The sequence below is a fragment of the Lycium barbarum genome, chromosome 4 (genome assembly GCF_019175385.1).
Source record: "Lycium barbarum isolate Lr01 chromosome 4, ASM1917538v2, whole genome shotgun sequence".
In the NCBI taxonomy this organism is placed as follows: Eukaryota; Viridiplantae; Streptophyta; class Magnoliopsida; order Solanales; family Solanaceae; genus Lycium; species Lycium barbarum.
Genome location: NC_083340.1, coordinates 41,547,347 through 41,558,804, shown reverse-complemented (window position 1 = coordinate 41,558,804; position 11,458 = coordinate 41,547,347). Strand labels below are relative to the sequence as shown.

The window sequence follows — 11,458 nt, the reverse complement described above, 5'->3', positions numbered from 1 at the left end:
AAGGTCTTCTGCATACTATCAATGAAACCCTCGAGGTCCATATTTTGCTTTATCACCGAGAACTCTGGAGGACCTAACCCAAGGAAGGTCTTAACCCTCGAACTACCAGTCCTATCTGCCTGGTCAAGACCAACCCCCTGCCCCTGAGCTTGGGCGGCTACTAAGATTTTGTCTTATTCCTCTTTTATGTCGCCTTTAATTTAGTTTAGTATTTTGATTGCCATCACATAATTTGGTAAAGAAGAAAAAATACTTTTGAGATATTTTGCAAGACTAATTAACTCCCCCGCCTACTATTTTGCGTTGCATGTACTGATATTTTGTCACTAATTTTCTACGTGATAAATAAACATGTGTTGATTGTATTATTTTATTTATAAGTTTCGTCAACAAAAAATAATCTTAAAAAAATATAATTATCCATGTAGGAGTGCAGCTATTCAAGAAATAAAATAACTAACAATTCATATATTTTTTGCCTAGTTTTCAAATATATAAAATTTTATTTTAATGATTCAAAAGTATTATAAGTCCACATAGTTAGTAAATCAAAATATTTAAAAAGAGAAGAGCTCTTATAACATGAAATTATTTGAAAATAAAAAGAAATTCTTGACTTTCAAATACATTTATATTATGATTTAGTTTTTAGGAGTTCGTAGAGAATGTCGAACTACTTCTTCAATAACTTAATGTCACAAAAAGCGAACAAAATAAAATTAAAAATTATAAATTTAATTTTAATATTAGTATTAGTATTGAATTCGGACTTAACACGGGCCAGGTGACACTAGTATATATAATAAAAAAGAAAAAACAAATTGGACAAACTAGTGAAAATTAGAAAATAAGAACATGCTCTTTACTCTTATGAAAAGAAAAATTATAGTATAAAATAGTAGGTACTAAACTTGTACACAACCCGCTTGATGGTACAATCCACATCTGTATATATACTAGACAACTTCTTCATGGTAGTAGTCATCCAGATCCAAGATTTATAACATAGAGAAAAAACCAAACAATCTTGATTGAACAATGGAGGACAAGTATGATCAATTCAAAGGACAACCTCGTCTTCCCAAGTTTGCTGTCCCAAAGAGGTACAATTTAAGGTTGAAGCCTGACCTTGTCACCTGTAAATTCACTGGCTACGTTGACATCTCTGTTGATGTTGTCTCTGACACCAAATTCATTGTCCTCAATGCTGCTGAATTATCTGTTGACCCCAAGTCTCTTCACTTCAAATCTTCAAACAAGGTGACTTTTCTTGATTAACCCTTTTCAAGATTGAGCCTTTTTTGAACAACAAGTAGTTTGATATGTTATCCTTTGTTGTTTGTTCTTTTCAAATAACAAGGTGCTTTTATTGATTGACCCTTTTCAAGATTGATTTTTTTTTTTACCAACAAGTAGTTTGATATGTTATCTTTTGTTGTTTGTTGTTTGTTCTTGATTTTATTATTAGCTGTTGTTTCCTTTGCTTTGGTTACTGTTTTATTTGTTGTTGTGCTTTTCTTGATTGACCCTTGAGCATTTCTTCACCAACAAGTAGTTTGATATGTGATCCTTTGTTGTTTGTTCACTTCAAATCTCCAAACAAGGTGCTTTTCTTGATTGACCCTTTTCAAGATTAAGCCTTTTTTGACCAACAAGTAGTTTGATATGTTATCTTTTGTTGTTTGTTTTTCAATGATATTATTTCCTGTTGTTTCCTTTACTTCTGTTACCGTTTTATTTGTTGTTGCTACTGTTCTCTTCAAATCTTCAAACAAGGTGCTTTTTTTGATTGACCCTTTTTTGACCAACAAGTAGTTTGATATATTATCCTTTGTTGTTTGTTGCTTGTTCTTCGATTTTATTATTACCTGTTGTTTCGTTTGCTTTGGTCCTCACTTGTGGGATCGAAAGAAATGTTAATAGGTTTATAGGCTAAATGGGCTCTCCCACCTATCAGACTAGTCTTTTGGGTTGGGCTCTCCTGTATGGTCTATAACATTGGTATCAGCGCCAGTCGATCCACGCATGGGGCCGTGACTTGGAGTGGTGGCGTGCGTGCCAGGAGTGGTTGCTCTATAACATGCGGTTATCGTTTTATTGGTTGTTGCTACTCTCTCTTCCATTCTTAGCATGGCTTCTTTAGTACTGTATTTCCTCTTCATACTTGATTTTGATATGCTTTACATGAGCCAAGGGTCCATCCGAAACAACCTCTCTACCTTTAGGGGTAAGGCCGCGTACACACTAACCTTTCCCATACCCCACTTGTGGGATTACACTAGGTATGTTGTCGTTTTTTGTTGTTGTTGTTTGTTTTATTGAACACGTGTCTTTTTGTGTGTTATAGGTATTTGAAGCGTTGGAGGTGGGGTTGATTGAAGAGGATGAGATAGTGGTGGTGGAGTTTGGAGAAAGTTTGCCACTTGGTGTTGGAGTTCTGAGTATGGCCTTTGAAGGAACACTCAATGACAGGATGAAAGGGTTTTACAGAAGGTATTGACAGAACAACGATTTTTTTTTTTTAATTGGATTTGTTTTGAGAGAATTTGTCTTCTTTTCTGTTGTAGTGATGATTTGGTTATGTTTTTCCAAGTATAGATGGTTATTGATTGCTCATGCTTTTGCCATCTGATTTCCATTCATAGAATCTAGGATTATCATGTTTATGCTTTTTGAAGACCCCATTGGTCTTTAATTCTAGTTAATGCACTCATGAGAACCTGACAATCCCCCGTATGGAGCCACCGTCGTTTCGTCTGGCATGTACTCTCAGGTCACCACCACTTGTTATCGCAGAATTCTGATGAAGAATCGCCCTTACGCGGTCAACGAACTCATACTAATGTTAGGACTTGTCACAAGCTGATTCAGAAATGAAAGGAGTCTATTCAACTTCACAAAACATTTTTTTTTGGTGTTATCTTTTATATTTACAAAGGACCTTTATCTGGGTGTTATAATATATTAGGCTGATATCATTGGAAGGGTAATACCTGCTTCCGTAAGCTCAGTCTGGAAGGTATGTTGGCAAGCTGCCTAAGTAACTCTGTCGTGGCCTAACTCTATTAGTTCTATAATGTAGCCTGTTGACTAGGCAGCTAGTATGTCAATCCAACATGTTTCTTCCCTATCAATTGGTAGTATTTCTTTCGTGATCTTAGCTGACAGAAAAACAAGATAGGAAAATGTTGCACTTCTCTTTATATATACTTCATTGTGATTGTGATTGTGTTATCTGTAGATCGCTTAACGGTCTTGATTGGCTTTTTGCAGTACCTATGAACATAATGGGGAGAAAAGGAACATGGCTGTTACCCAATTTGAACCAGCTGATGCGAGGCGTTGCTTTCCGTGCTGGGATGAACCTGCTTGTAAGGTATTGTCAGCACATGGCCATCTTTGGTATTTTCACGTGTGCACTTTTCTCTTTGTTTATCTACTCCGTAATCTTAATTGCTATTGCCAGCAGCTGTTTGTTAGATATTCATCATACGTTAGCTATCAGTGCGACAAAACACACATGAACGTGATCTAATAACTTTTCTTTTTTTAATCTTTGTTAAGTATTTTATTTGTTCCTTACAAAATTTAGTTCTTCTAGTTTTGTTAGGAATCAGGTTTTATTTTTCCTTCGTCTTACTTGATATGAATAATCCAGGCCACCTTTAAGATTACACTTGAAGTACCATCGGAACTGGTAGCTCTCTCTAACATGCCAGTAGAAGAAGAAAAAGTGACGGGGAATCTTAAAACAGTTCATTATCAAGAGTCTCCAATCATGTCTACATACTTGGTGGCATTTGTGGTTGGCTTGTTCGACTATGTTGAGGATCATACATCTGATGGTACATATTCTGGTATTAGTGAATTTGTGTCTGACCATTTCCTGTCAGTAAATTAACATCACTTTGTGCAGGAATTCCTGTTCGAGTATACTGTCAGGTAGGAAAGGCAAATCAAGGGAACTTCGCATTACACGTTGCTGTCAAAACGCTGCCCCTCTTCAAAGAGTATGCTTCACTTTGTCTAAATATGTTTTTGTCCTGTTATTTATGGAAAAAGGAACTAATGAAGAAGAGGGATCATGGAAGCCTTAGTTTCTAAATATTTGTATTGATAATGTACCGTTATTCCAGTTTAAGTTTCTTTTTTGGTTTGGCGAGGGTGGGTGGGTGGGGGTTCTAGACAACTGCTTGAAAATATATTCTAATTTGCGGACTAAAATACTTGCAGGTACTTTGGTGCACCATATTCACTACCCAAATTGGACATGATTGCCATTCCTGATTTTGCTGCCGGCGCGATGGAAAATTATGGTCTAGTTACATACCGAGAAACAGCATTGCTTTATGATGATAAGCATTCTGCCGCTGCTAACAAGCAGAGGGTAATATATATTTGTTGGAACTTGGTTGGCTGCTTATGATATGTGGTATTAAACTGACTTATTTCTATCTTGCACCTGTTGAATAAAATTTGGGTTTTCTTCAGGTTGCGACTGTGGTGGCTCATGAGCTTGCTCATCAGTGGTTTGGCAATCTTGTAACAATGGAATGGTGGACACATCTATGGCTGAATGAGGGTTTTGCAACATGGGTATGCTGCTTTTATTAGAAGTATATGCTTTTGTTCATTGACTGGGTCGCAAAGCTGTTCATTCTAATTCTCTGGTCGGCATTCAGGTGAGTTATTTGGCGACTGATAGCTTGTTCCCAGAATGGAAGATTTGGACTCAGTTTCTTGAAGAGGCCACTGAGGGACTTCGTCTAGATGGGCTTGCAGAATCCCACCCCATTGAGGTGTGAAGCAACTTCTGATCTGGTTCTTGTATTGTGCTAAATGCAAGATGCAATTTTTTGTTTATTCTCCAATTTTTGACATCTTTAGTTGTGCTACCTTTAGAGTTTATACAAATCTTATTTTGTCTTAGCAGGTTGACATCAATCATGCCGGAGAAATTGATGAAATTTTTGATGCAATTAGTTATAGAAAAGGTGCATCTGTCATCCGGATGTTACAGAGCTATCTTGGACCTGAAAGTTTCCAGGTTTGCATTTCCTTTGTTTTTACTATATTAAAATTCTTTTCCATTATCTTCATTTCAACCCTTTTTGCTTTATTTCTCTCCTCCCATCTGTTGTGCTATTATTGACATATACTAGTTACCTGGTCTGATAAAAAAAAAAAGATATACAGTTACCGTTTGTGTGTCAGAAGTTGGAGATGGAAAGTGGGATGGTGGAATTAGAAGAAGAACTATACCATTCAGTGCGATGACCTTTTTTAATATGTTATCTTTCCTTACTAGTGAGGCTTGCAAAGTATTGTTAGTAGAAAATTTTGACAGACTTCTCTACTGAGTTACACTAAAACTTCACTCGCCCTTAATTATTACTCGTCCCATTTTATGAGAAGGTGTATGACTAGGGACGTAATTTAAAAAATAAAGAAGACCTTTGACATGTAAGGCAAATACACACACACACATATATGTATATAATATGTGTGTGTGAAGTACCAAATGTATCCTGGTGAGGGTTCCACATCTTTTTTCATTTTCTGTCTCCTTCTATATAAATGGATGAACTTTTATGCCAAGGGGTTAAATGGGGATGATAAGATTAAATAATTTCCAAAAAGAGTATGATGTCATTCTTATTGGGAGGACAATGTGTCACATAAAATGGAACAGAGGAAGTATTATATATAAGGCCTTCTCTGAATGGTTGTGACCTTACTGTGGGGGTTAACTGTTCTTTTTGTAATGAAATCGCATTAGTCTAGATTTTGTGATGAAAGGATACTCGTATCTTCCAATGTTAATTGCCTAGTAAAAAAATAGTCCTTTCTCTTTTCTATGTTCTTGAACTTGATAAAATGGTTTATCTTAGTTATTGAAAATTTAATGGGCATCATGATGATTGAACGAATACTGCTGTTGACCATCATTTTTAAAGCAGCATCCATTAATTTGTCAAAAGAGAAACCACGCTACTCATTGACCACCCATCATAAATATATGTTCTAAATTTTCTTTCCAGAATATCGTGTAGCTGTTGCTTGCTTGTATGGACTAATGAATTTGTCTCTTGTAATATTTCATCAAACCAGAGGGCACTTGCTTCATACATAAAAAGATATGCTTGCTCAAATGCGAAGACAGAGGATTTATGGTCTGTCCTTCAGGAGGAGTCTGGTGAACCGGTGAACAAGTTGATGAACTCCTGGACAAAGCAAATGGGTTACCCAGTTGTCTCTGTCAAGATTAAAGACCAAAAGCTGGAGTGTGAGCAGGTTATCTTGTTTCTAACCTATGTATTCGGTTTCTCTCCCACTCAATAATTTCCATTACCCTAGTCTAGTCTTCTCCATACTATGAGCTCTTAAGACTCCTTTCAGACTTGATAATACTTGTGTTTCTATGCAACAGACACAATTTTTACTGAGTGGTTCTCATGGTGATGGGCAATGGATAGTTCCGTTAACAGTCTGTTGTGGCTCTTATGAAGCTCGTAAAAGCTTCTTAATGCAAGGAAAGTCAGAAGCCGTTGATGTAAAAGACTTATTAGGCTCTTCTTCGTCTAAAAGAAATCCCTGGATAAAAGTTAACGTGGACCAGACAGGTTTTTATAGAGTTAAATATGATGATGAGCTATCAGCTAGACTCAGACATGCTATAGAGAGCAAGTGCTTGTCAACGAATGACAAATACGGTAATTACTGCATTTTTGTTAACATTTTTTTTTTTTTTTGATGAAGTAATGTGTTTCATTGAAAGGCATCAAGAAGATGCAAAGTTGCAGGAGGCTAATTACAAAAGAACAAAAGTGTAGGAAAACATTGTTTGCCCCAAAACAATGTCTCAATCAAGAACTAAAGTGCTAATAAAATCCAAAAACTGTACTGGACTAGTTACTGGGGACAACATTGTCCAACAAAAGAGATTCACTAAACATTTAGCTTTAAGAGAATAACTTGGAGTTGAGATGCCATCAAAACACCTTCTGTTTCTCTAATTCCAGAGACTCCAACAAACAGCAGCAGGGATCATCAACCAAGTTTTTGATGGTCTTATCAACTTTCCAAAGGCTCCAACTCACATATGCCTCTCTAAGATTCTGAGGCATCACCCAACTTAATCCAAAAATATTGAAAACCATGCTCCAAAGATTAAAAGCTACTGGACAGTGAAGAAGTAAATGGTTGACTGTTTCCAGCTGATACTTGCAAAAATAGCATCTGTTGGCCAGTTCACGTTCTTTCCTGTTAAGATTGTCTATTGTAGGGATGGCATTGTTGAGCGCTATCCAGATGAAGCACTTAACTTTAGGAGGTAATTTGGTCCTCCAAATCAATTTCCATGGCCAAGAGTCAATAACCAAACCTTGGTTGCCAAGCTTCCTATAGCATTCTTTAACTGAGAAGTTTCCCTTATTGCCCCATCTTATTCTGTCTGAAGTACTTGCATCAATGCGGAATGTTTCCACCTTGGCTAGTAATTCCAGCAGGCCGTCTAACTCCCAATCTTGAGGGTGTCTTCTGAAGTGCATCCCAGAAGTTGTTGCCTCTATTTTGGGCAATTGAGGTCTTGTCCAGTGCCGTATTGAATAACCCAGGGTAATCTTCCTTTAAAGTGTAGTTGCCTATCCACCTGTCTTCCCAAAATTTCACATGATCTCCATTGCCAGGTTTGAAATGGACCTTTTGGAAGAATTCATTGCCAAGTTTGCCGATATATTTCCAAAGCCCAACTCCATAGGGAGCATTAGATATCTGCATGCTCCAGTTATCCTTTGCCTCATGAATTGATTTGACCACCTCTTTCCATAGGCTCGGTTCTTCTGTGCCATATCTCCAAAGCCACTTCATTGATAAGCTTTTGTTGTGAGCAGACAGATCTCTCACCCCCAGCCCTCCTTCACACTTTGGTTTTAGAACTGTGTCCCACTTTGTTAACATTATTTGTATTAAACAGTTAAAATCGACTGCTGATGGGATTGTGTTTTCCTGAACAGGCATTTTGGATGATTCATATGCCTTATCTATGGCGTGTCATCAGTCTTTGTCATCTTTGCTTGCCCTGATGGCTTCTTTCAGGGAGGAGCTCGACTACACTGTTCTATTAAATCTAATAAGCGTAATTTGACTACTTCACTGACCTCTTTTAGGTATTAGTGTGGTCAGTCCAAAAATAACTGTTCTCCATTCTTCATGCAGATAAGTTACAAAGTTTCAAGAATTGCAGCTGATGCTGTTCCTGACTTGCAAAATCACATAAAGTTGTTTTTCATCAATCTTTTCCAGTTATCTGCAGAGTATGTTACTTCTTTTTCGAAAGTACAACGTACATTACTGTATCTTTGTATTTTTGGTCGTCACACCCAAAGATGCGGTCATGTGAATTCTCACATTAAAGTTCAAGGGGGAAAGAAGACCTGAGCTCTGGGGTGGTGGAAGCAGTGTAAAAGAAAGAGAAAAAGGCACATAGTTGCAATGATTTCTACTCGGTGTGTTATAAGCATAGATAGATGAACGTCTAATAGCTAAATCTATTGGATATAGCAGAGAGAAACATAAATCAGAACAGAATCATGCCTGCTCTGGCTTTCTTAACATTCATGGGTCAACCTATGACGAGAAAATCAATTTCTATTCTCTGAGAGTAGTTCTTGACAAAAGATGACTTAGAACTTCTTGTATCTTGTTATCTTTTGTCTAGTAGCTCTACTGCTAAGTTAGGAGGACTTGGGAGCTGTTAATAAGCACTGAAATCAGTTTAGAGATAATAATTTGTTTCTACTTAGATATCTTTTGCCTATCCCAAAAAAAAAGAAAGATATCTGCTGCCAGTAATGCCTTAGAAAAGAATGAATGGGTAAACTGGTGTATTACAAATTTGGCAGGTTTACCCTTTATTCATCACCAATAGAAGAATTTTGTGAGAAGAAAACTTGTTCATTAAGCTGGAAGAGAAGGATTTTGGTCTGCGGGTCCTGGTTGACCATTAATCTCATTTTTCCAGTGTGGCAACAAAATGTTTGCTTCTAATTGGACTTCCCTTTTATCAACAGGAGACTTGGTTGGGATCCTAAACAAGGGGAAAGCCACCTAGATGCCATGTTGAGAGGGGAACTTCTGAATGCTCTGGCTGCCTTTGGACATGATGAAACAATAAATGAAGCAATCAGGCGCTTCCACATATTTCTGGATGACAGAAACACAGCTGTTCTTCCTCCTGACTTGAGAAGGGTTACAACATTTGATTATATTACAACTCAAAAGTGATTTCTTCTTTACCTTACACAGATTGTGATCCCTCCTTCTGTCTGCAGGCTGTTTATGTAGCTGTGATGCAAAGGGTGACTAAATCAGATAGATCAGGGTTTGAAGCTCTTTTAAGAGTTTACAGAGAGACTGACCTCAGCCAGGAAAAGACACGAATTTTAGGTGAAGTTATCTATCAATTCATGCCAAATGTGACATTACATGTTTTTGTTATCAGTTGATTTCCAACCAATAAGTGCATTCTCTTGTTCTATAGGTGCATTGGCATCTTGCAAGGACCCCGAGATTATCCTTGAAGTCCTCAACTTCTTGTTATGTTCTGAGGTATTCATGATTTTTAGGGAGCACTGGGTTATCTTTCTCCCTCTCTCTCTCTCACACACACGCAGGGGGAGAGAGAGAGAGAGAGAGATCAATTTTTTTTTTCTAACAAAATGTTCTGAGAGTATTCTATGGCTTGGAAATTTTCAGGTACGGAGCCAAGATTGTGTTTTCGGTCTTGCAGTTAGCCTTGAAGGCCGTGAAACTGCTTGGAAATGGTTGCAAGTGAGTTCTCCCTTTCCTATAAATATTGCATTCTTCGAGGTATTTGTATTACTTCTTTCAAATAAGATACCTTGAAAAAGTGCTCGTAGTAAATTGTATTAAACTGTAACTTGTAAAGACGTAGGCTGTAAGAGTGAGGAATTCATGTTAGTTCAAAGTGCAATGATTTCATTAGGAGGAAGTGCAACATGTTCTTATAATATTACTAATATAGGAAAGCGCAACATGTTCATATGAAATAACTAGCACAAAATGCTGTATTTCATAACTGATAGATTGCTCAGGAAGATGCAATGAGACATACATTCTTGATTGAATAACCTCTCTTTTGAGTGCCAACAAAGTGCACGTCCTCCATGAGAAAACACTGCTCAGTGAGGGACCGGGGCGCTAGGTATTTTCTTTCTTCTGGCCATAGGTGGTTCTCCCTGGCTACGAGGCCTCACACGGGTAGAGTTCAACTGTACTTGCAAGTTTCCCCGCAAAAAGCTCTTGTGAAGTGTCTCTCTGGTATTGGGAGAACTTCAAGCCCCTTTGCTTGAGAAATAAGCATTCGCAACACTAAGACTTCAAATTGTTTGAATACAGGATAAATGGGATCATATTCACAAGACTTACGGCTCTGGATCCCTATTGACCCGCTTCATCAGTGCAACAGTGTCACCGGTTTGTTTCTGCTCCCTTGCCATCTTTCTTAAGCATTTGCATGTAGTTGCTTACTATTCTAGGACAACTTTTTTTAAAAGCTGTATCTGTTACTTCTGCCTTGTAATGAGATCACAAGAATGGAAGCAGATTAACGGATTACTCCATTACATATTGTCTTTGATCTTTTGGCTCAATCTTTCTTTTCTTCAGTTCTCGTCCTATGAGAAGGCAAAAGAGGTTGAAGAGTTTTTTGCTAGCCGTACCAAGCCGTACATTGCAAGGACGTTGAAGCAAAGCATCGAGAAGGTTCACATTAATGCAAACTGGGTGCAGAGCATTCAAAACGAGAAGAATCTTTCCGAGGCTGTGACAGAGCTAGCATACCGGAAATACTGAAGCTCTTGTTGAACTTAGTACCCGCCCTTTTAGAGAGTTTCTAGTTGCTCATTAATAAGTTACACTTTTTAAAATGGTTGTCTCAGAAAATAATGAAAAAGGAGGGAGTACTCTGATGATCCCCTCTTTGATCAAACTAGAGGCAATAGGTTTGCATACTTATAAATCATGATGTTTGATTTTGAACTGTTTTTCTTGCTGTGCTCCAGATGAACCAGGTGTAATATGAGATATCTCTTTAATTAAATAGATGTTAACATTTCTGTTGGGAACACAAGATTGACTACCTTCATACTTGACAATCACCCTTTAGATGCAATAGTAATTAATCTGGATTGATTAGTATATTTGGGGAGTTCCAAGGCTTGGGTCGCGTGTATGCCGGACCGGGCATATACTTGTTAAGGAATTACCAAAGTTATGCCGGACCCGACATACTCATGCCTTATGGGTAGACTTGGCATAACTTTGGTAATTCCTTAACAAGTTTATGCCGGGTCTTGCATACTTATAGACAAACTTTTAATGGGCAAACTTTTAGTTAAGCCTTAACTAAAAGTCTTTTCCTAGTTATGCCTTATGG

At 37.6% G+C, this 11,458-nt stretch overlaps 1 protein-coding gene across 2 annotated transcripts; it reads left to right on the top strand.

Annotated features, from left to right (window-relative positions):
- The first annotated feature begins 910 nt into the window (after positions 1-910).
- LOC132635939 (aminopeptidase M1-like) lies at positions 911-11,152 on the top strand. Of its 2 annotated transcripts, none has more exons than XM_060352559.1 (19): positions 911-1,260; positions 2,348-2,493; positions 3,274-3,376; positions 3,659-3,845; positions 3,917-4,010; positions 4,234-4,387; positions 4,492-4,596; positions 4,683-4,799; positions 4,934-5,047; positions 6,112-6,294; positions 6,431-6,713; positions 8,016-8,137; positions 8,218-8,315; positions 9,072-9,249; positions 9,333-9,447; positions 9,542-9,609; positions 9,757-9,831; positions 10,420-10,497; positions 10,690-11,152. In XM_060352559.1, exons 1-19 carry the CDS (start codon positions 1,039-1,041, stop codon positions 10,873-10,875), a joined length of 2,628 nt encoding a protein of 875 aa, XP_060208542.1. In that variant the 5' UTR covers positions 911-1,038; the 3' UTR covers positions 10,876-11,152. The 2 variants fall into 2 exon arrangements, with proteins under 2 accessions (XP_060208542.1, XP_060208543.1); XM_060352560.1 differs by lacking the exon at positions 911-1,260 and adding an exon at positions 1,678-1,776.
- The last annotated feature ends 306 nt before the right edge of the window (positions 11,153-11,458 follow it).